This window comes from Typopeltis vanoorti, chromosome 1, assembly GCF_054136105.1.
Source record: "Typopeltis vanoorti isolate ZY-2024b chromosome 1, IOZ_Tvanoo_1.0, whole genome shotgun sequence".
NCBI lineage: Eukaryota > Metazoa > Arthropoda > Arachnida > Uropygi > Thelyphonidae > Typopeltis > Typopeltis vanoorti.
Genome location: NC_143549.1, coordinates 26,683,823 through 26,710,028, shown reverse-complemented (window position 1 = coordinate 26,710,028; position 26,206 = coordinate 26,683,823). Strand labels below are relative to the sequence as shown.

Sequence of the window (26,206 nt, the reverse complement as noted above, 5' to 3'; positions counted from 1 at the left end):
GAAGGTGAAACTGGAATATGAGAAGAGATTGGCCCTAAGATCTAAAGAAAATCCTAGGGAATTTTTTAGCTATGTGGCCAGTAGGTGGAGAAATGATTGTGGAAGAATGACATTATGTAATAAAAATGGGAATAGAATGACTGATGTAGAGGACATAGTGGAGTTGTTCAATGAACACTTTATTGGAGTATTTCATCCTGGAGAAATAGGCTTTAATACTAGAGGGATAGGGAAGTTCGAGGTGTAGAGGTGTAAGAGAAGAGTGTGTTCCAAATACTGAGAACTCTGAATGTCAGTAAAGCTGAGGGGCTGGATGGTATTTCACCACAGGTTTTGAGAGAATGTGCTAAAGAACTGACAGCTCCATTGATCTAGCTTTTCAATGAAAGTCTGACTATGGGAAGGTACCCAGGGAATGGAAGGAAGGTAAGATAGTGTCATTGTATAAGGGCAGTAGCAGATTGGAAGTGTCTAATTATAGGCCAGTTTGTTTGTCATCAGTAGTTGTTAAGATCTTGGAGAAATTAGTGAGGGACTGTATACAGCATTGGGCAGGTGAGGTTATCTGTGAGAGTCAACATGGATTTGTGAAGGTATGCTCTTGTTTTAGCAATATGCTAGCCTTTTATAATAAAGTGACAAGAACAGTAGATGAGGGAATGGCATATACTGGCATTTTCTTGGACTTGGTGAAGGCATTTGATAGGGTGCCACATGATAAGCTATTTAAGTTACAGCACATGGGTCTGGATGTCAGGTTGGTCAACTGGATTCAGGATTGGCTGTCTGATAGGTATCAGAAAGTTGTGTATGGTGGGAACGTTTCAAGGAGGCAGAGGGTTACAAGTGGGGTCCCACAGGGTTCAGTACTGGGACCTATATTGTTTAACCCCTTTATATCAATGACATTGTCAGTGGATTGCAGGGGTATATTCAGTTGTTTGCAGATGATGCAAAGATGAGAAGGGTTATTAGTAATAGTGCAGATGTGGTAGCCCTGCAAGAGGATTTGAATAAGCTAGATAGATGGGTAAATGAATGCAGCAAAATGTAAGGTCTTGAAGTTTGGGACACATCGATGGGATGCTGCAAACTCTATTGGAGGAGCTATACTGGAGAAAGTAGGGGAGACAAGAGATCTGGGGTTGATGATTGATAAAAACCTGAAATTTAGAAGACATATTGCAAAGGTAGTGAAGGTAATACAGAGGTTTGCTGCAATAATGATAAGGACACTGAACCTGCAGAGATAAAAGAGTTATTATGCTGTTGTATAAGACTCTGATCAGACCACCAAGTGTGGTCTGATCAGATGTCCAATGGTTGATAAGAATTTGAAATTCAAAGGTGACATAGCAAAAGGTGCAAATACAACTCAGAGGATAATTGCGATATTAAAGTGAACCTTGATATAAAGAAGTCATTTTTCCTCTTTACTAGGCCTTGATAAGACTACACCTAGATTACTGTGTGTAGATTTGCTCTCTTGAGGACTGTAGAAAGGGTGCAAAGAAGAATTACAAAGATTATATTGGGATTACTAGAATTCAGATTATGACAACAGATAGCAAACTAATAGAATATAGTTTGATGAAAGTTTTCATTATATGGAAGATGGAGAGAGAACATAGGGTAATCCATGGAAGTTAAGTTTGTTAGTAGTTAAAAAAGGGGTAAGAGCTAGATTTTCTCTCACAGAGCAGTGATTGAGTGAGTGGAATAGTTTGCTTCTTGAAGCAGTGAGTGCATCTAGTGTGAATGAGTTTAAGAGAAGGTATGACAGGTGGTTTGGGTGATTGTATAGCATCTCTCTCTCAATGAGCCCTTGACTACCTGAACGTCTCAGATTAATAATAACAATAATAACATTTAATCAGTTCTGCTTTTCAAAGAGATTATGAAAGATTCCATAGAAGAGTGACCACCCAAAAGTGTCAGGATTGGTCTGAGTGGTCAAAGCAACTACACATATGACGATCTTATATGTATGTATGTCTGTCAACTGCATGTATTCTGCACTAAAAATGCCAGTATGCCTTTTCACAGTTGAATGAACATACCAAGTTTAAAGAAGGAAAAATACTGTCAGTTCAAATACTACTGGCTAGTTCATCTTCTGTTGAAAAGCATTTAGAAATAATCCATACAGAAGCATCAAGTCTCTAGATATGAAGTCAGATAAGGACATGCAGTTACATAGTCTGGAGAGGAGAAAGACCACACCCCAAATATAAATTGTGTATGAGGGGGAGGGGAAGTATCCCAAAAGAGGAAAGTCACTAACAGTATACTGTGGGGATCTGTTTTAGGGTCACTGTTGTTTAACATGTATATTAATGATATTGGGCAGGTTGTTCAACTAGGGATATGTAAATGTTTGCAGATGATGCAAAACTGAAAAAGAAGAATGAGGACTCAAGCAGAGTTTGTGGCCTTACAGGATAAATTGAATAAATTTGATGAGTGGGCAAGTGAGTGGAGCTATCAGTTTAATGTTGCAAAGTAAGGTTCTGAAATGTGATAGGCAACAATGGAATATGAAGTATAGACTTAGTTGGGAAATTTTGAAGAGGTTGAGGAGATAAGAGATCTGGAGGTGGTGATGGACAAGTACCTGAAGTTCAGGGGTCTCACTGTACAAGTTATGAAGTCATTCCATTAGATTATGGCAATAATGTAGAGGACTCAACATGCAGGATAAAGAGGTTACATTGTATAAGGCCTTGATTAGGTCTCATATGAATCTGTATGCAGATTTGGTTACTCAGTTTTCCAATGGCGATAAGGATATATTAGTAAGGGTCCAGAGAAGAGTGACTAAGGTGGTAGCTAGTCTTTAGAATGGGGTGTTTGAAAATAGATTGAGGGAATGCAATTTTCAAAGCCTCATGAATAGGACTGAAACATTTAGGTTCATAAAGTGTTGTTACCAAACAATGTGGAAGAAATATTTCATAGAGTGGGAGAAGAGACAGAACAATGGATAGCCACTTGCCATGCAGGTTCTTTGCATGGTGAGTGAAATGCATTGCCTGACAGAGTGATGAATGTGATATTGTGAACTTATGAATCATTTGACTCCATGAGATCTGTTATTAATAATAAGGTGGTGAGAGGTTTGTACTAGATTAATGCAGATGACTTTTTTTTTTTCATAGAGCTGAACAAAGACAGAAGAAAGACCATACCTTTAAACTGTATATGGTAGACAAGTGGAATGCATTACATGAGTGTGCAGTGAGTGCAAAAATAGTAAATGAGTTTGGGGTGTGATTTGATAGTAAGGATTGGCCCCAAGGATTTCTATTGCTGCATGGAGGTCTTGTGATGATAATACTAGTATTCTTTATGACTTTTTTTTTTTTTAGTTTGGAAACATGGAAACACCTTCCTTGCCTTTCTCAAAAGAAATATATCTAAAGATAAAATTTATTATTCAGATGGACAGTAACAATACACTGCCTTAGATGTTAGGACATAAAAAAATAACAGAATGCAACCCATATTTATCATTATCTTCTTGCCAAATCTTTCCACCACTCTATAAAAATATGATATCAACACTTTTAAATAGCAGACATGTTCTCTAGGATGAAGCATCAAGTTTACATACCAATACAAAAGTTAAAGCTTTTTAAGGAGTTGAATGCATGTAACTTTTGAATAAGGAGACTTTTTTGGCAAACTTTTTAACTGCCAAAAAAATGCACCAATCCTTTCCAAAAAATAAATAGGTATGTACATATAAGAGACAGGAGACAAAAATAAATTTTCATTTATTTTAAAGTCAGATTATCCAAAGCTATGAAATTAGAAACAAATGAAAAAAAAAAGAGAAAAGAATAAATAAATAAAAGTAGGTCTAATTATCTACACACCTCAACATCTCTTCTATAGGCTGATCTACAATAATAGTTCCCTACATATCCTTTCAAAGAATGCAGTGAAGTAATTATTCAAATGGTGCCCTGCTTTTTACAGAAACTGAGAGTTGATTTTTTTTAAATAATAAAAACAAATCCTGTAACACTTCAGACCTCAACTGCTCCAACCATTACCATTTCACTAATTACAAATATTAAGTGGGATCCATACGATCCATATCAGTGTTGTTAAACATGTTAATCAATTAGTTCATTAAGGTGAGCGTAATGGACTAATAAAACAAAATAATGATATTATACAAAACGAGATATGGTTTCTTCCTGTTTTATCACTTTTTTGTTTAAACAATTTTACACGTATTATTATTTTTTTTTATTACTTGCATGTTATCACAGAACCAGAAAGAAAAAAAAAAAAGCAATAATAGGTAGCAAAACATGTTAATTTGACTTGATTAAAATTATGATAATAAAAACCAAAGTATCTTTATCATGAAAGTTTACATTATGTTCATATTTTATCATGTTTTTACATATTAAAAATGATATGGTGTATTAAAGAAAGAATAAATACCTCTTCCCATTCTCCCACTTTCCACTGTGGACAGGTTGCTGTACTACATTTCTGTAGTATTACTTTTTTTTCTGCTTCACATCTATCCTCTGGTTGTACTTCATTAAGATCATTTAAGCATGTAGCAATTCGTTTCTGCTCACCAATACTGCATGTAGCAGAACACTAATATTTTTGAAATAGATTTAAAAAAAAAAAAGAGTGAAACATTAGATGAGAAACTTTTTTTTTTCATAAAATATAAAACGGTATAAAAATGTAAATAAAAAAATATAATTAAAATCAATTATTCTATAATCATCAACAAGTCATTTTGCTTAAAAAATATTTTGCTTTAATGTATTTTAAACCTATCCACAAAAGGTTGCAATTTATTTTATTTCATATTCCTACCTCCTCATTGAAATCAGTGCTATATACTATGACCTTATATGTAAGACTGCAAAAGCCCTAAACTATAGCAATATCCTGTGTTATCCAACTCCAGATCCAGGGAATCAAGAAGTCCTGCAAGGCAGGAAAGGAAAGTATCTTAAAATCAGCTCAAGAGAGTAGTCCAAAATCAGGCAGTCTAACTTTGTTGAACTACATATATCATAAAATGATACTGTTTCAGAGGTAAATTTTGCACAATGTAATGTGGTGTTTTTCTTGAAGTAGATGAATCAGGTTTTGGTTTCAGGCATAAGAAGGAAATTATCTCACAATAGAGGGTAGTCAGTGGTAGTCCAGCACCTATGACCTGTACATTGTTGACCAATTCATCTCTTTTCATTACTACAAGGTCAGGCTTCCTCAATCCTACGTTAATATAATAGTGAGGTTCTACTACTGTTATCCAACTTTTGTCGTTTAACTTATTCTCTATTATTATTATTATTACTCCAAGACCTCATGGAGTCAAAGACTCATCTGGGAGGTTCTTTTATCACACACACACACACACACACACACACACACACACACACACACACACACACACACACACACACACACACACACACACACACACACACACGCACGCACACACACACACACATCTCATCATACCCTGTCTTAAGCACACTCAAACTCCTTGCAGACACTACACTCTCAGGCAAGGCATTCCAATCAAACACAACTCTGCACGAAAAAACTTGCCTCTCACTCCCCTACTCACGCCCTCTTTATACAGTTTCCAGGGATGACCTCTGGTTCTCCCCTGATCGCCCACTATTCTCTGTAGAACTTTTCCACCATTGATCATGCCAACTTGTAGATCTCTATCATATCTCCCCTCTTCCTCCTGTCCACCAGACTCTGCAAATTACATCTTCTCAATCTTTCCTCATACTCGACATTCCAGAGGTCAGAAACTACCTTAGTCATTCGCCTTTGGACCCCTTTCCAACATCTCTTCATCCTTCTGAAAACCTGGTGACCAAAGCTGGGCACAATAGTCCCTGTGTGGCCTAATCAAAGCTTTATACAACGGAACAAGAATCTCTCTACTTCTACACGTCAGTGTCCTCTGCATCATTCCCAGAAGCCTTTGTGTTGTCTTCACAATTTTGGTGATGCGTCCCCTAAATTTTAGATCCTTATCCACTATCACCCCCAGATCTCTTATTTCCTCTACCTCCAACAATATATTCTCACCAAGCATAAATTCTGCATCGCATCTTTGTTTTCCAAATTTTAAAACCTTACATTTTGCAACATTGAACTCACATCCCCATTTCCGTGCCCAATCACTCCATTTATTCAAGTCTTCTTGCAAGGCCACAACATCTTCACTACTCTTTATGGTTCATCCCAACTTTGCATCATCTGCAAACAAGTGAATATCTCCATCCAAATCTTCACCAATATCATTAATATACAAGTTAAACAGTAATGGCCCTAAAACAGATCCCTGAGGCACTTCACTAGTAATTTTCGTTTTCCTGGATATCGCACCCCCATACACAACTTGTTGATACCTATCAGATAGCCAGTAGTCCAACCCCATCTGCTCATAATCCTCACACTGTTACACTCTTTTGACATGTATGCTATGTCTTCAATAACACCACTTTGCAATATCTGCCAGAGTTCCTATATTCTGACAGCCTGTTCTGCAGTTTTTATTATCGTTTCTTATCCTGAGTTTTAAGCTCAGTTCAGCAGAGTATTGATTATTGTCTTGATTATATCTATATATTCAAATCCAAGCAGAAGGCAAGTCCAATCCTCAATCCACCGATGGTGGGAGGGAATATGTTTAACATCTTGAAATGTGGTAGTGTTGATGGAATGGTTCAGCATTAAAGTTGTTCTTCTTTGTTCAGCCAAGGCAGTCATAATCAGTGCTAGAGGTGTGGCAATCATCACCCTTAATGCCTGAAGACTTATAAGTCTTATAGGCAGTAAGATAGAATTCTGAAATCTAGAGAGAAACTATCTTGAATGTGGATAGACATAATCTGGGCACTAATCACTGCAACAGAGGAATCTCCAGACTATGGTTTACAGTGGCATTGAAAAATACAAATGGTATGGCACATTGTAAAGAAGACACAACCAAGAATGGACTTCTGAAGCAAATATCCCACTAGGTAAAGTTTCTCTTCCTCAATACTGTCATGAATGAGTACTGAAGAGAAACTTTACCTAAGACTAACCTATGGTAGATTTGATAAAATGATAAAATCCTCTCACTAACTTAAAACTCTCAATCCACGTTGCTCCAACCTCTCTTCACAGCCAGCATTCCAAAGTCCTGACATTGACTTAGTCACTCTTACTTATGAAGTAAGATCTCAAGTATTGAAATGCAACTAATGTCAAAATTGGAAATAATCTCATCTTTACTTTATGCAGATGATAATATCATTCTAAATAAATCTAGTACAAGTGTACAAGATTCCCTGACTAAACTGAATAACTACTATAATGGATTTGGTCTGAAAATCAACAGCAAAAAGACAAAGTTCATGAAAATAGCAGGAGCATTAAAACATCATCTGCATCTTAAATGGAAAGCTTACAGGACAAATAAAACAAGTCAGATATTTAGGCAGAATTTTTAGTGAACATGGCAAATTAAAGTGAAATGGATAACAGAATTAGTGAAGCTAGCATGGTAGAAAATCAACTAAATACATTTATTTGGAATAAGAGAGAATTTAGTCAAAATACTGAACTAAATGTATGAAAGATCCTGTGAGTTCATCATCAATATCAAATTCCTGACATGTACCTCAAGGGGGTGTACAGGATATGATAGTACTACATGAAAAATTTACATCATTACTAACTTCCTATCTACAATTTTCCTCCAGATCAGTCTGTTACTTATCAAGACTCCAATATTATCAGATCTTATATTTCTGTCGTCTAAGGCACTTTGTACCGTATCAACCCACCTATATCTTGGTCTACCTCTGGGTCGTTTTCCTGCCAACCTGGCAGAGAACACTTGTTTTGCTAATCTTTCCTCACCCATTCTGTTCAAGTGATCATACCACCTGAGATTAGCTATGCTAACACATTCCTGGATGCTGACAATATCAAATTCTTTCCTAATATCCTTGTTTTCAATATGATATTGCCATTGATGCCATCTGTTCGTGTCCCTAATTTTTCTCAGGATTCTCATATCTGTGGTCTCTAGTCTTTGGTCAAGTGTTTTACTTCTGACCCAGCTTTCAGATCCATAAGTTAAAACTGGTTTGAACACTGTCTTGTTCTGATGATTTAGTGTTCTGACTAATTTCTCTCTTATTCCATATGAATTTATTCAATTGACTTCCTACCATACTAGCTTTGTTGATTCTGCTGTCTATTTCCATATTTAATTTACCATCTTCACTAAAAATCGCGCCTAAGTAGCTGAAATGTGTTACTTGTTCCACAGGTTCACCGTTAAAAACACAGTTGACATTTTCAACGATTCTACCTATTTTCATTTCTTTGTCTTTTGATTGCTGACCTTCATACCATATCTATTACTACAGTTGTATAGCATCGTCTGCATAAAGCAAAGAGCTGACATTAACATCTCCAATTCTGATATCATGTTTAATACCACTTTCCTTCATAATGTGATCCATATAGATAATGAATAACAGAGGGGATAATGTACATCCTTATCTCACACCAGATTTAACATTAAACTAGCTTCCTGTACTTTCTTCAATTCTGACTGCTGACTTGCAACTCAAAGACAAAGTATTGCTTGATATAATGCCCCATTGACACCATATAACTGTAGTGTATTGAACAGCTTCTCTCTTGACACCTTGTCATATGCCTTTTCCAGATCGACAAAACGTAAATACAGATCTTTGTTATGTACCCATGTTTACTCAACTAATTGTCATAAAGTGAAGATCTGATTCTGACAGCCTCTATTTGGACTGAATCCAGCTTGTTCTTCACACCAAGCTTTTCTTACACAATTCTTCTCAACCGTTTCTCAAGTATACTGGCATAAATCTTGTCCGGAACACTCAGTAGGGAAATACCTCTGTAATTTTCACATTCCGTTTTATTTTCCTTTTTATGTATGGGTACTATTAGAGCTCTACTCCAATCATCAGGAATTCGTCCCTCTGTCCAGGCTTTCTGAACTATGAATTGTAGCCACTGTAACACTTTTATACCACTATATTTCAGCATTTCTGGTCGAATATCATCTACTCCTGCTGCCTTTCCATATTTCAAGCCTTTGATGGCTTTTTCTACTTCCAGTATGGATATGTATTCCTGACTGTATGCCTGTTGAGTATTTTTTACCACTTTGCTATCACTGCTTGTTTCATTTAGCAGTTTTTCAAAGTAATTACTCCATATTTCAAGGATATCTTTTTCTCCCGTTTTCATGTCACCTTTATCATCTCTAACTCCTTTTACAGCACTCTTTCCTCCATTCCTAAGCTTCTTCAACAACCTCCAAAATATGTTGCCACCTTCTTGATATTTAATTTCTATGTTCTTGCCAAAGTCCTCCCATGACTTTTGTTTAGCTAGTTTTATAGAGTGTTTAGCTTTCTCACATTTATCTCTGTATTCTATAAGAGCACAAGCTGATTTATTTGCTGGGAACTTTTAATATGCTTTCTTATTTTCCTTCACTGCCTCTTTAACTTCCTATATCCACCATGGAGTTCTGATTTTTCTATCCTTGCACACAACCTCACCACATGCCTCTCTGGTTGAATCAATCAGGGTTTTCTTCAAGGTTGGTCACTGAATCTCTAAGGTTTGGTTCTTGTTCTCAAACTCTCACTTTTTTTTCAATAATCATTGTGTATTTTAGTCTACAGTTCACATCTGAAGCTGCTCAACTTTTATTCGCGATAAAACTTTCTTACATGTTATTCTTTTCAATATGAAATTCAATTTTATCCTGCTCAAGACTAAATAGTGATCGCTTCCAATTTCAAATCATCTGTACGCTCTGGTGTCCTGCACCAGGGAGAAAACATCACTATCAACAATAACATAGTCAATGAGACTTTTCTTATTCCTAGCCTCTTCTCTCCATGTGAATTTGTGCACATTTTTATGTTGGAACATGGTTTTAGTAATAACCAGTCCATGTCCGGAGTAGAAATCCGACAGGTATTTGCCATTATTATTAGCTTTTGCTCTTTTCTCCAAATTTTCCCAAAACATTTTTATATGACTGACAATCATTTCCTACTCTGCTATTTAGATCCCCAACAAGGACCAACTTTTCATTTTTCATTGTGTCAGTATCTCTCTCTAGTGCCTCAAAAAATTCCTCACTTCTACCTTAGTAGAACCTTCTGTGGGACCATAGGCACAAATAAGTCTCATTGTCCAGTTCCCCATTCTCATATTTGACCACATCACTCTACTTGAGACTGCCTGCAATTCAAGAAGATTAGCCTATTATTTTTTGTTGAATATTATGGCTACCCCTTCTTTTATTTGATTGTCATTGTCTGAATATAACATTTTGTATTTATTGCTCAGAAAGATCTCACCAGTTTTTGTCTTTTTTGTTTCAGTCATCCCTATTATGTCGATCTGGTACTTATCTAATTCCTCAGCTAGCTCCATTTCTTTGCCATTCAGGCTTCTTATGTTGATAGTACCAATCTTTAACTCTGGTGATATTGAGTTGGGGTGTGCTTTCAGATTTGTTCCAGTAGCTGACTTTTCGTTGTTCGCCCTGGTTCCCTGGAGAAAACAACGGGGGCCTTGTTTAACCGAGCAATGCCCCAGCCGACATGAAATTTTGTCATGTTGTACCATCATTTTTTATTTTGGTTTAACCAATAAGAATACAATTTGGTCAAATATATCCCAAATTGCCATAATAAGCAGAATAAGAGATAAAATAAAACCAACCACAAACAATTTTGAAACTGACTGGAAAAATATAAAGGAAGCCATACTAAAAACAGAAGAAGAAAGTTTACGATACAAATCAAGGAAAAAAAACATGGCTCAGAACTTGGAATGATGACTTAAATTAATTAATTGAAAGGAAAAAACAGGCTTTTAAAATGTTTGCGAAATAAAAACACTGATGACTCTATAAAATATAAGAAATTATGGGCTGAAGTCAGAAAGCTTTCCAGAAGTATATACAGAGAAGAAGTAAATATGTTAAATCATCAGAGCAGAATATCAATGCACCACAAAGAATAGGTTTTAAAATTTTCAGGCAACTATAAACAGCAGAAAACGACCAAAAAGAAATAATCAAATTTCCAAAGAAGATTGGATAGAACACCATAAAATATTGTGGAAAGGAAAACAAGAAATGCAAAACAATAACAAAACTCACAGAATCGGGTGCTTAAGGGTCAAAGCTGTATAACTAAGAGGAGACCTCTACATAGCCTTTAAAGGAATGTGGAGAACCGACCAGGGCTTCTGACCATCATGTATTCACAATTGCTTCACTATTCAGTGAAGCAATTGTGAATACATGATGTCAAAATTTTGCAGGATGATTTGGATAGATTGGCAGACTGAGCTAAGGAGAATGGATGTCAGTTTAATGTGGCAAAGTGTAAAGTTATGCATTTTTGGGGTGGAAAGATGATCAGAAATACACCAGATTGGTGGAACTGTACTCCAGGAAATTGACGAAGCCAAAAATTTGGAAGTGTTGGTGGATTGGGAGAGTTGAAGTTTAGAGGGCACATAGCAAAAATGGCTAAATCAGCTTTTTTTTTTTTTTTTTTTTTTTTTTTTTTTAATGTTGGGCCCATATACAGGAGATTGGCTAGTCAACCTATAGTATGTTAGTACCATATATGGGTGGTGGGTTGCGACTGAGAAAGGAGAAACTTCTTTACATTTGATTTGAACGCTTGTATGTTGTATTCCTTGGGAAATACATCTGGGGAAGACTGTTCCACAGTACTGGGATGAAAAGAAACTTGTTCTGTGGGTTTCGAGGTGTACTGTGAAAGGATGTTGGGTGGCAGCTGTACGTGTTCCAATGGGCTTAGTACAAGTGGGGGAATTATTGATGCTGTTTCAGATGAACATTTCCCATGGAAATATTTGTAGAATATACAGATTGCAGAGCCCAAGCATCTATGGGAAAGTGGGGGGGGGGTGAGGGATGGGTCATTTATTAGTCTAATTGCTCTCCTCTGTATTGAGTCAAGCATTTTGAGGGAGCTTTTTGGAGCCCCACTCCAGATGTGAAAGCAGTATTCAAGAGCTGGGAGATTTGCGACTTGTATAGTTAACAGCAGTTTAGAGGTGAAGTAGCATCTTGAGTGAAAGAGAAAACCTAGTTTTTTGGAAGCTGAGGATGCAATGGTTGTGATGTGTTTATGCGAGGAGGCTTGATGTCAAGGTAATTCTGAGACGAGATATTTCATCTTGCCTGATGTGTAGAGTAGGGTTTGTCAAATGAAAGGGAGGAATGTAATGTGCTGTCATCTGCAAATCTGTGTATTGGGTTAGAGGTCAAATGAAGTAGGTCATTGATATATAGAAGGAAGAGGGTTGGTGAGAGAACTGAACCTTGTGGGACCCCAGCATTAGTTGGATGTGAGAGGATAGGGAGCCATCTACCATCACACATAGTGTGCATCCAGACAGGAAGCTTGCAATCCATCTGCAGAAGTACTGAGACAGTCCAAATGATGGGAGTTTGCTTAGTAAGCCTTTGTGCCAGACTCGGTCAAAGGCTTTGGATATATCAAGTGCAACTACCTGAGATTCACTGAATTTCTCCATGGCATTTGTCCAGTGATGGGTGATGTATGAGAGTAGATCTCCTGTTTAACGGCTTTCACGGAATCCATACTGGTGGTTGCTTAATAGCCGGGTACCTTCAAGGTAGATTAGGAGTTGAGAGTTGATGATTTTCTCCATTACTTTGGATAGGACTAAAGTGAGTGAGATAGGGCGATAGTTAGATGGCAGTGATTTGTCGTCCTTTTTAGGAATGGGTTGAATATAGGCCTGTTTCCAGGTTTTGGGATATATACCAGTGGAGTAAGAGAGTGTGTACAGGTGACATAGGATAGGATATTGCATACTCTATTGGAGGAGCTATACTGGAGGAAGTAGGGGAGACAAGAGATCTAGGGTTGATGATGGATAGAAACCTGAAATTTAGGGAACATATTGCAAAGGGGTGAAGGTAACACAGAGGATTGCTGCAATAATGAGAAGGACACTGACCAGCAGAGATAAAGAGTTATCATTCCATTGAATAAGACTCTGATCAGACCACTTAGACTATTGTTCACAGATTTGGTCCACAAGATTTGAAGGGGATAAATTAACTGTGGAAAGGGTACAAAGGCAGATAACAAAGATGGTTTCAGGACTGTACAATGTTAGTTATGAGGATCGGCTGAGGGAATGTGGACTGCAGAGTTTGGTGGATAGAAGAAGGAGAGCTGATATGATTGAGACTTTTAGGCTGTTGAGAGTGGTTACAGGGTTGACACTGGGGAGTTCCTTTGCTTGGCTGAACAGTGTGAAGAGTGATGACAAGGGGGCCATACTGGGAAGTTATGACCCCTTGTCAAAGAGGGTGAGAAGTGGTTTCTTTGCATGGAGGATGATTGAACCATGGAATGCATTGCATGATAGAGTGGTGAGAGTGAGAACAGTCAATGAGTTTAAGAGTGGTATGATAGACTTTGTGTTTCCTAAGATGGGATCTCCCATGATGAGTCTTTTGACTCCATGGAGTCCTGAATAATAATAATAATAATAATAATAATAACAATAACACATGACAATGACTAAATGAAACAATTGAAATTGAAATGGATAAAAGATCTAAGGTCCTAATTTGGTGCCCTCTAATGTGGTAAAAAAAGAAAAAAAGTATTACAGCTATGTGATCTTAAGATAACAGTCTCCTAAATTTTTGGCAATTTAATGCAACCATACTTGTTCAGGTTAGGAGAATGCTTCATAGCTATGGCAGACTTTAAAAATATTTTTTTAAACCTGTAACAACTTCTATAAAGCACTGATTTTCTTCCATCCTAAATAACATAGATAAGGCCTTACAAGAAGACTTGAATAAACTGAGTGAATGGATTAGGGAGTTGGGATGCCAGTTCAATGTTGAGAAATGTAAGGTGTTTAATTCCATCCCTGGAATTAAAATTTAGAAAACAAAGATGGGATCTAGAATTTATGTCAGGTGGGGATATATTGTTGGAGGTGGAGAAAATAAGAGATCTAGGTGTGATGGTGGATAAGGATCTAAAATGGGACATATTATCAAAATTGTGAGGTCAACACAACAAATTTTGGCAATGATGTGGATGACACTGACTTGTGGAAGTAAAAGTAAGTCTTGAATAGACCACATACAGACTACTGTGCACAGATCTGGTCACCTGGTTTTCAAAAAGAATGAAGAGACATTGGAAAGGATCCAGAAGCAATTGACCGAGACAGTTTGTGGTCTCTGGAATGTTGAATATGAATAAGGGTTAAGAAGATGCAATTTACAGAGTCTAGTGGATAGGAGGAAGAGGGATGATGTGATAGAGACATACAAGTTGGTTAACACATACAAATTATTAACATTGAACAAGTTTTTCATAAAATAGTGGGAGATCAGGAGAGAACGAGATCATTCCTGGACGCTGTAACAGGATGGTGTGAGCAAGGGAGTGAGAAGCAGGTTTTTGCACGGAGAGTTGTGGATGATTTGAATGTATTTCCTGAGAGTGTGGTGTCTGCAGAGAATTCAAATGTGTGTAAGGCATGTTATGATGAGCTGTGTGCATGACAAAGGGACCTCCTAGATGGTCTTTGATTACATGGATTCTTATAATAATAATAATGGGATCTTATAATAATAATAATAACATTTAATAACATGTTAATTATGCATGTTATCTAATTCAGCATAAACTTAACTACCCAACCTTTCTTGTTCTTATATCATGGATTATACTTAGTAGAATGATATGGAAAATCTGGCAGTGAAACTACACATCAGTGACTGCAGTCTGGAGAAATCTTGTTCTCTAGATTACTAAGGTCTGATATTCACATGCAGAGATTTTAAATGAACACTTACATCTGACCATTCACTGTATGCCCAGTGCACATTTTCACACAGACCTTCACATTCTTCCATGAATGATGGCATGGATCCTAAATGATCACAAACATGAAGAGGTAATTCATGAACTCCACCATTCTCCATTTCCTGAACACATGTTACTTTCTGATGTAGGACACCTTTGCCACAAGATGAAGAACACTCCGTTTTCTCACTAATGTGCCACCTGAAAAAAAAAAAAATTATTTTTATATAATATAATATAATATAATATAATATAATATAATAATTATTAATATAAATAATAAAATTATAATAATATAATAAATACATTTATATAATATATAATAATAATAAATATTTTATTATTAGCATAAGCTGTATAAAGCATAGTTTTTAATTATTTGAGAGGGGGGTGAGGAAGAAGAACTACAAAACTGATTAATTTTGCATACTTAAAAAACAACAGAGCTCACTAAAACTTCACACAGTAATGCAAATTTATTAAAGTTACTACTTTCTAAAATGTTTTTATTCAAAACTGATTCCATTTAAACATAAGAAAGAAATCTGACAGCAGAAATCAAATTGGATTCAATCATCTAGTACAAAAGTTATGGTCATCTATTGTCATGTTTACATCCCATCAGCCTGTGAGTTTATTTAAGTGGAAAAAAAAACTGCTGGTGATTAACATATCAAATTCACTATGATATTTACTAAGATAAATTAATATTTTTACATTAGCAGATCATTGTAGAATACCCTGCTGGCTGATTAATCATTTAAAAAATGTTTGCAGTGAATGTGCTGTCATCAAGCAAATGGAGTCTGCATGAAAGCCACTTGAAGTGGCAATGCAGACTATAACAGTCCGGATCATCAGAAACAATCAATGAAACTCGAGGAAATGGTTGCCTCATCATCGTTCTCCCCACCCCCGACACACACACACCATTTCTGCACTGCTATAACTGTTATCCCATTTAAACTACTACCCCCCCTACCCTGCTAAAATAACTCCTTCCCACTACACCCTGCCATGCCCTATAAAGATCCAGTTGCACATTTCACTATTTGCCCTCCATAACCACCACTCCACTGACCCCAACCAGGAAACCTCTGAAAAATGGTGATATAAGTGATCAAAAAAATTAGAACTTGTGCATAAATTTCGATGACTTCCTTCATTTCCCATAGAAACCATCAGTTGATAAGTCAGTTATCTATAAAACAATGCATTTTCTGTCTTAGTATGAAGTGAGTGAGAAGGGACACTTTATATTTCAACATGGTGACTTCTCTAGAAACAAAATTTTTAATTCAGTGAATTGAAAACTCTCACTCTCACCTAAGCGCTGAAGTCTTTTCAAGTGCTGAAAGGCATGTATCTTGCTAAATTACTTAAGTTGCTTCATGCGAGCAATATGAATGATTCCAAACATTTGGCATCATTCATACTGTTTAATTATTATATAATTCGCATTGCTAATTACATCATTATTAAAGAATACTGTTATTATTATTATTATTATTATAAAAATCTCCATGGAGTCAAAGACTCATCGCAAGAGGTCCACTGTTATACACAATTTATCACTGCAGTTTATCATATCATATCATACCGCATTAACAATTGAAATTTTTGAGCAAGGTGGTATATCAACTAATCTAATAAGGTCAGCTCTGTAAGTAGCACAGAAAAGGAGAGTTCTCGGGCTAGAGAACAAAAGAGAATGAAAAATCTAACATTTTTCAAAAAAGTACATAAAAACGATGCATAATTTATACGATGTGAGAGTTCCAGGACAAAAATGTTAAGACATTATGAGGTTCAATTAAAATCAATATTTTCACAGTTCAAAAATGACAAAGTATACACAAAATGACAGTAAAAAAAAAAAAAAAATCTACTATTCCATTATACATGAGAGTTATCTCTCTCTCTCTCTCTCTCTTTGTAAACATCACACAGAGTGCAGCATTATTACAAAATAGATAACAATCATGAATACTTAAAAGAATTGCTACAATTATAAAAAATAACATGAACTGATTTTGTAATTTATACAAACATAAATTTTATTACAGAATTCTTATTAGTTCAAAAGTCATTATTATACAGGCACCTCCATCCGAAGACTCAAGGGAGACCCAGTCTATCCACACAATCTATCATACCTCATTTTCAAACTATTAATAGAAAAAACACTCACAACTGACTATGACAACCCATTCCACTCATTCACCACTCTTCAAGCAAAAAATCTAGTCCTCACACCCTTAATGACCACATCTTTATTCAACTTCCAGGAATGATCCTTTGTTCTGGTCCATTTGGCCAAATACTGAAACATTTCCCCTGCATCTATCCTATAAAATCCTTTAACCAGCTTAAATGATTCTATCACATCCCCTCTTCTTCTCCTATCAACAAACTTCAGCAATCCACATACCTTTAATCTATCCTCATAGGGAACATTCCACAGGCCACTCATCATCTTGATCACTTGCCTCTGAATCCTCTCCACCACTTCCTTATCCCCAAGAAACCCAGGGGACAAAACTTGAGCACAATAATCCAGATGTCAGTGTATCAAGACCTTATATAGAAGAATAACAACTTCCTTATCTCTACTTTTAATATGTTCTTTACTAGCCAGGTAATCTTATGGGATACCTTAGCAACCTTAGCAATATTATTATTATTATTATTATGTGACACCTCCAGGGAGTCCAAAGATTCATCAAGGGAGAGCGTGCCAACAGCATCGAACAATTAATTCCCTTTCAACTACTAACCATGCTCAAACTTGCTTAACATTTTTGGTTGAGCCATTAGTAGCAGAGGCTCTACCAATCGACCTACCTTTACTGGTAATATTATTATTATTATTATTATTATTATTATTATTATTATTATTATTATTATTATTATTAGACACCTCCAGGGAGTCCAAAGACTCATCAAGGGAAAGTGTGCCAACAGCATCAAATGATTGGGCCCCTTCCAACTACTAACCACGTTCAAACTTAGTTAACTGAGCCATTAGTAACAGAGGCTCTACCAATCGACCAACCTTTGCTGGCGAAGATATATCCTCTAAACTTTAACGCTCTGTCTACCACTGCCCGTAAATCTCTAGCTTCATCTATTTCCTGGAGTATGCCATCAATGTGATTATACAGCTTGTAATCTATTTATCCTAAAATGCATAACTTTACATTTCATAACATTAAACAGTTACCCATTAATTTTTGTCCATACTGACAGCCTATTTAAATCATCCTGCAAGCTCTCTACATCGTCTTAATTAATATTACTTTACCTAATTTTGCATCACCAGCAAATAACTGAATATTTCCTATATCATTTATGTACAAATTAAACAGCATTGGTCGCAGCACTGAACCTTCCAGCACACCACTAGTCACCTGTTTATGCCTGGATTCTGCCCCTCCATATACCACTTTTTAATATATCTGTCCAGCAGCAACCCTCTTATCCACTTGACCAGTGTCATATCCATCCCCATTTGTTCTAATTTGCATAACAATGTTTCATGTGGTATTCTGTCAAATGCCTTTGCAAAATCATTGTGTAGCCATTTCCTTAATCAAACTCAACTGTTACTCTATTATAAAAAGTTAATAAATTACTAAGGCATGACCAACCCTTCAAAAAGTCGTGAAACCCATTCTTGAATTCTTTTGTTTACCAATTTTTCTAGTACTTTACCACACTTGAGATGATGATTGGTCTATAATTTGCTACTGTAATCTTAGAACCTCCCTTATGCAAAGGAATAATTATGCCCTCTTTTCACTCCCTTGGAACTCTACCAGAGCTGAGACTTAAATCAAACAGCTTAATCAAAGGCATTTCCAGTTCCTTTGCACATTCTCGCAAAACCCTAGCTGATATCCCATCTAATCCTACAGCTGTATTTACATTGAGATTCTGCAATATCCTAAGAACCTCCAATTCATCTACCTCTGTTTCCACACTAGTGTCTGCAATGTAGTTTAAAGCAGTAACCTCACTAGGAAGATTTATGCTTGCAAAGTGGTCACTCAGTAACTCAACTATTTTATCCATTTCTGTCTCCTCGTGACCATCATCACTCATTAAGGTTAATCTTTCATAGTCATTCTTCCTCTTACTTGCCACATAGCGAAAGAACTCTTGTGATTTCCTTTGGTCTGCTTGACTAAATTCTTCTCATAATCTGATTTTGCCTTCTTGCATGCTGTCACCTTTCTTGCCTGTTCATGAGTTTGCTGGTTACCTTTCTCTTTATATATCCTCCACAGCATTTTCTTCTTCTGCAGCTCGTGCTTAATGATATTACTCATTCAACTCCTACCCGATTAACCCTCCTTACCCTAGGTATACAATTAATACTGCTTCCTCTAGATGACCCTTAACTATATTCCATGCATTTCTAACATCCTTACTCTGCAGTATTTTATGCCATGGCAGATTTAAACTTCTTCCTGTGCATGTCATAATCACCTGCCTTGTAGTTCTACGACTACCCCTTCTTGATAGAATATTCCTCATGTTTTACAATCTTCCAAGTCAAGATTGCATGGTCACTTTCACCATTTGAAAGCAATGTTGTCATCTTGTTTATGGACTGATCCCATGACCAAGTAAAATACTCTTCCACCCCTACTCCCCTCTATCACATGCTGGCTTAAGTAATTATCTCTTAGCAGGTGTATAAATTCTATTTCCTTTCTACCATATGATCTTTCTTCCTTCCAGTCTATATATCCATAGTTGAAATCCTCCATAATAATCATTCGACCTGTATTTGTTGTACTAATTTGGCAATGTACGTCTTCCAGATCATCTGTGGCCCTGACCTATAGCAACAACCAACTGTATATTTTGTCTTAATGGTCTTAATCTCACACCAGATTGCTTCACATGAACAGCCACCCTCCCACCTGTCTCCTATTTTTGGTAGCAATTCATCTGCTATCACTGGCAGTACTTCTCCCCCATTTTATCTTCCCTGAAAATACTAAACCCTTCATATTCAATCCCTGTAACTACATTGCCTGTGGTTAGCCAAGTCTCACAAATGCCTATAACTTTCAGCAAGGTTGCATTAACCAATGCCAAATCTCCTCCCTCTTATTACAAAGAATATTATTAATCTTGCTTACTATATAGATGAATATTAAAATACAAAAATGTTATCTTTCAGTAATAAATTCCTTAACTGGTTCCATAAGTTCTTTTAAAATGTTCAATAACAGGCAAGCTGTATCACTTATCATAAGCAGTACTGCTTGTGATAAGTGATGACTTATGTTCTCTAAGAGTGGAGGCTTTGGAAGGCAGTGACACTAAATGGTTTTGAAAGCATATGGTGTGAAGTAGAGGTGGGTAAGACAGGATATTCAGGAGTATTGCTACAAGCTAAGAAGCACAGAGGGTGGGGAGCAGTGGATGTTTAGGCAGTTCAGCTTAGCAAGTGCAAGAAGAATTATTGATATGGCATTTTAACTACAGTAGTATAAGTTGAGAAGAAGAAAATGCATGTAGTAATAAGGGAATGGAATTTCTAGAATTCTTGAGGGACAAATGTCTTAGGCAACATGTAATAGAGGGAACAAGAGGTTCAAGAGTTTTGCATTTGGTCATAGCATCAGAAGAGATGATAATAACTGAGATGACATATCTCCCACCAGTTGGAAAGAGTGACCATGTGGTTTTGACTTGGAAGATGAATAGACATTCATCTTCCAATGCAGGAATATCAAATAAAAGCGAACGTAAATGGAATTATAAGGCAAGTGATTATAATAGTCTTAGATATCAACTTGGGGAAATTCCATGGAGGACAGAATTGGAAGGCCACAATATCATTAGTGCTTGGGAAATTACGAAGGAATATTTGCTAGCAGCAATAGTAAGCAGTATTCCATAAGTGAAGAAGAGGACACAATTTGGTGTAAAGTGGATGACAAACAATATCAAACAGCAACTGCAGGTGAAAAAGAGGTGGAAGAGATATAAGGAGAGGGGGTGGAGAGCAGATGCATGAAGAATATAAGACTCAGGCCAGGAGGGTGACAAGTATGGTAAGGAAGGCAAAACTGGAATATGAGAAAAGATTGGCACTAAGATCCAAGGGGAATTTTTTAAATGATTGTGGAAGAATGACATCATGGGATAAAAATGGGTAAAGAATGATTGATGCAGAGGAGATAGTGGAGTTATTCAATGAACACTTTATTGGAGTATTTCATCCTGGAGAAGAAGGTTTTAATACTAAAGGGATAGGGCAGGTTTGAGGTTTAGAGGCACAAGATGAGAGTGTGTTTCAAATACTGAGTACTCTGGATGTCAGTAAAGCTGTGGGACTGGATGGTATTTCACCATGGGTTTTAAGAGAATATGCTAAAGAACTGGCAGTTCCGTTGACCTGGCTTTTCAATGAAAGTCTGGCTATGAGAAAGGTACCCAAGGAATGGAAGGAAGGGAAGATAGTGCCATTGCATAAGGTCAGTAGCAGACTGGAAGTGCCTAATTATAGACCAGTTTGTGTTTAATCAGCAGTTGTTAAGATCTTGGAGAAATTAGTGAGGGACCATAATATACAGCATTGGGCAGATGAGGGTAATGTTATCTGTGAGAGTCAACATGGATTTGTTAAGGGGTGCTATTGCTTTAGTAATATGATTGCCTTTTATAATCAAGTGACAAGAGCAGTTGATGATGGAAAGGCATATACTGCTTTTTTTTTTTCCTTTTTTTATTTCAAAGGCATTTGCCAGGGTACTATATGATAAGCTGATATTTAAGTCAGCAGAAAGGTTTATAATTATTATTATTATTATTACATAACACCTCCAGGGAGTCCAAAGAGTCATCGAGGGAGGGGATACCTACTCTACAACTCTCAGTCTCCACCAATCCATCAATCGCAACTACCTTCATCATCTAGACCAACACCATCTACTGCTGACTACCACTACTAGTATTTTCACAGACAAACATCCATGCCCATGGTGGGATTCGAACCCGCAGCCTTTTGGCTGGAGAGTGGATATACTTACCACTCGGCCAACCAGTTTAGAAGTCGGGTTAGTCAACTGGATTCAGGTTTGGCTGTCTGACAGGTATTAGAGAGTTTATGGTGGGGCAATATTAAGGAGGCAGAAGGTTACAAGTGGAGTCCCACAGGGCTCAGTACTGGGACCTGTATTGTTTAATCTTTATATCAATGACATTGTCAGTGGATTGCAGTGGGGGGGGGGGTATTATTCAGTTGTTTGCAGATGATGTGAAGCTGAGAAGGGTTATTAGCAATAGTGCAGTGGCAGCCCTTAAAGATGATCTGAATAAACTAGACAGATCGGAAAATGAATGGGGGGGGGGGTAATTTAATGCATCAAAATGTAAAGTCTTGAAGTTTGGGATGCATTGATGGGATACTGCATATTCTGTTGGAGGACTGTACTGGAGGAAGTGGAGGTGATGATTGATAGAAACCTGAAATTCAGGGAACATATTGCAAGTGTGGTAAAGGTAACCCAGAGGATTACTGTAATACTGAGAAGGATGATGATGTGCAGAGATAAAAGAGTTGCAATCCACTGTATAAAGTCCTGATCAGACCATACTTGGACTATTGTTCTTAAATTTGGTCCCCAGGATTTGAAGGAGATAAATTAACCATGAAAGAGTACAGAGGCAGATAACAAGGATGGTTTCAGGACTGTACAATGTTAGCTATGAGGATCAACTGAGGGAATGTGGACTGCAGAGTTTAGTAGATAGAAGAAGGAAAGGCAATATGATTCACACTGTTAAGAGGTAGTTACAGCGGTGACACTGGGGAGTTCTTTCGCTTGGTGGAAGCAGCGAGGACAAGAGGGTGATGAGTGGTTTCTTTGCATGGAGGGTGGTTGAACCATGGAATGCATTGCCTGATAGTGGTGAGAGCAAAAACGGTCACTGAGTTCAAGGAGTGGTATGATAGACTTTGTGTTTCCTAGACAGGATCCCCAATGATGAGTCTTTTGACTCTATGGATGCCTAATAATAATAATAATAATTCTAAATGTGAAAAAGAACTGCTTCCCATAAAGGGGATAATTTAAGTCAACATTTCTATTTAAATTCAGACGATGAAGCAAGGTTTGACACTTTCTTTATATAGTCATCCTAAGAGATTATTATTTTTATTGAGAACCTTAATTTTCTTCCAAAAGATTCAATCTCAGGTGATGATAGTGTTTTCTAAAAGTTCTGATTCATCAAATTCCTTGCCAATATGGATTATCATATTTTAGTCAAACAGGTAGACAGGGTGCAGTACATCATGATGACTGTGTAAAGTTCCATGTGTTAGTACAATCAAGACATGCAGAATATGACAAAGTAATATAGATTTTTATGTATATAATCTTGATGTAAATTAGTTTATCAAATGCAAAAAGGTGTCATTATTATGGGGAACTTCAACTATAGAAATATAAATTATGTAGCTCTTCTTTAATAAGAAGAGCTACATAATAATAATCAGATTATCACAACAAAAGCAGACAAAGGGAACACAACCGTGGTGATGGATGCAACAGAATATGAAAAAAAATGCACACACTCTACAAGACCAGTCAAACATACAAAATTATAGATTGCAATCCCACCAACACACAAGAAATATGGTAAGTAAATTACTGAAAAAAAGTCACTTCCTGGCCTAAAGAAACAGTAAACAAACTCAAGCCCTTCCACTCATATCAAATGATAAAACTCACCATTCCACATAATGGTGAGTTTTGATATCACCTCACTATTCACAAATGTACTATTAATTGAAACTCTTGATCTGCTAAAGTCACACTTTCCCCCTGATATATTTGAACTATTTAAATTCACAATACATGAAGGATATTTCACATGGAAAGGGAAAATATACAAACAATTAGATGGGACAGCTATGGGCTCTCCCTCCCCCCCAACCTTTCTCCCCTTAGCCAACTTCTACATAGAACACCTGGAAAACTAGCTATCAATACAGCCGCTCTCAAATCAAAGCTTTGGCTATGCTGTGTTGACGATGTGCTTGCTATTTGGCTACATGACCCAAGCACACTGGATACATTCTTAGCGCATTTAAATAGCCAACACCCAAAAATCCACTTTATAATGGAACTGAAAGCTAATAACTGTCTGCCCTTACTGGATACACTAATCACACATCTTCCAGATGGTTCTTATCATTCTCAGTTTTTAGAAAACCAACACACAGGGAGATATTTACACAAACAATCGCACCATCACTCTTCTCAACAGTATGGTATCTTAAAACGCTAACCCACAGAGCAAGAGCAATCTGTTCCAATTGATGCTCTTGATGCTGAACTGGCTCACTTATGCCACACCTTTTTAGCCAATGCTATAATCCCCACAAAATACTAAATGCTCCCAAGAAACCCCTCCCACTATCCACTACGGAGAACTACACAAAACAGTCACTATCCCATATATTAAAGGCACATTAGAAAAGATATCTACAGTTCTCAATAAACATCACCTATGTACTGTATTCAGACTGTGTGTCAAACTAGCAACTCTCATCCGTTCACCCAAGGACAGCATCTCTCCTTTATCATATCCAGGAGTCTACGAAGTACCCTGCTTGTGTGACAGTCAAACAGGAAGAACTGTGGACATTCACATCAGTGAACATAAAAGATACATCTGGCACTATAACTGTGGCAAGTCGGGCCTAGCAGACCATACCCCTGCACACAGGATCAACTGAAAGAAAACAAAAGTACTGCACAGAAGCTTTTACAAGTCAGAGAGATTATTCTTAGAAGCAACAGAAGCCATGAGACATACTCCAAATCTTAACAAATATGGCTGTATAAATTTGCCTAAGATTTGGGAGACAGTCATCTTAAGACATAACTAGTACCTGCTTCTCTCTCTTTTTTTTTTTTTTTACATAGAGGGCACCTAATTAGGACTTTAGTCTTTGTGTTGTTGCTACAATTTTTCAAACTAGTCCCATTATTACATCATGTTGTTGTAGTTTCACGTACTGTGACAAACTGGGTTTTGTGCTCTGAAGATGCTGGTTATAACACCAATGAAATATCAGCAATAAGTCAATAAATAATTATTTACTTATCTTTCTGTGTTCTGATATATTACCGTCAAAATTAATCAACATGTGCGACGAACACATAAGCTTTTCTACACATTTCAAGTAATCATCTCTTGGTTAAACTATACATCTCCAATGCTAACTTAAAACTGTGCCTTCATAGTTGAAGCCTATCATAATGCATACCCAGCTACATCTCTCTTCATCCTAGTGTGCAGCAGCCGCCAACTGTAAATTCTGTCCTATAGTCTGTATCTCACACCAGATAGTCTCAAATATACTCCCACATTTCTATCACAGTAAGGTTATTTCTCTTTTTTAAGATGGATAATATGAAAGGTCTACTACTCCAATAATTTCGAATTCATGACTAGGTTTTCTGAATTTTGTAGTTTAGTCAATGTAAGACCTCCATATTTCATTTGACTACAGTTTGTCTAAGTTTAAATTTCTGCTATTCTCAAAATCAGATGATTTTGATGACTTGTTCTAAACAAGAAAAAACAAATCACTTAAACATTATCAGCTTATCCGTTTTCACAAGTACATTATCTACATCCGTTTTCACAAGTACAGCTACTCTGGTTCTTACAGACCATGCTCTGGATACATGCCACAGAATATGAGAATATGGTGGAAGAAAGCTACATTAATACACCGTAGCAAATACAAATTTGAAAGGCTATTCATGGAATCTGCCTCAGCCCTAAGAAACTCTCCAAACCTCAACAAACTTGGTTGTATGAGATTGACCCAAATTTGGGAGGATTACATCAGCAGACCTTCAGCCCAACAGCCAAGAACACCTACTTAGCCTGTTAGGGGGCACCATCAGGACTTTTAGGAGAATAATAGCTTCATCATCTCATTCTTAGTTACTGTGTTGCAGTGCCTACATGCATGTGCCTTTTTTCTAAGTTCCTTTTGAAGATGGTAACGTGACGTCGCCGAAATATCGGAAATATTTATTAAAGTGTAATTTAATTTATATTCTTATCTACATTGTCAATTCTTTAAGTGATTTAGTAATGCATAACCAACGTATAAGCCTGTCTACGAGAATTATCAGCTTAGTTGGCCAAATGTTGGTCCTGAAATT

At 36.8% G+C, this 26,206-nt stretch overlaps 1 protein-coding gene across 1 annotated transcript in view; it reads right to left on the bottom strand.

The window, feature by feature from the left end:
- The window catches only part of LOC150109852 (A disintegrin and metalloproteinase with thrombospondin motifs 9-like), a 605,150-nt gene that overhangs the window by 315,877 nt on the left and 263,067 nt on the right, over positions 1–26,206 (bottom strand). The window contains exons 18-19 of the mRNA XM_090396355.1: positions 14,981–15,191; positions 4,459–4,623 (exon numbers count right to left, since the gene is read on the bottom strand). Coding sequence (XP_090252481.1) covers positions 4,459–4,623; positions 14,981–15,191 — 376 coding nt within the window. The remainder of the gene's footprint in view (positions 1–4,458; positions 4,624–14,980; positions 15,192–26,206) is intronic.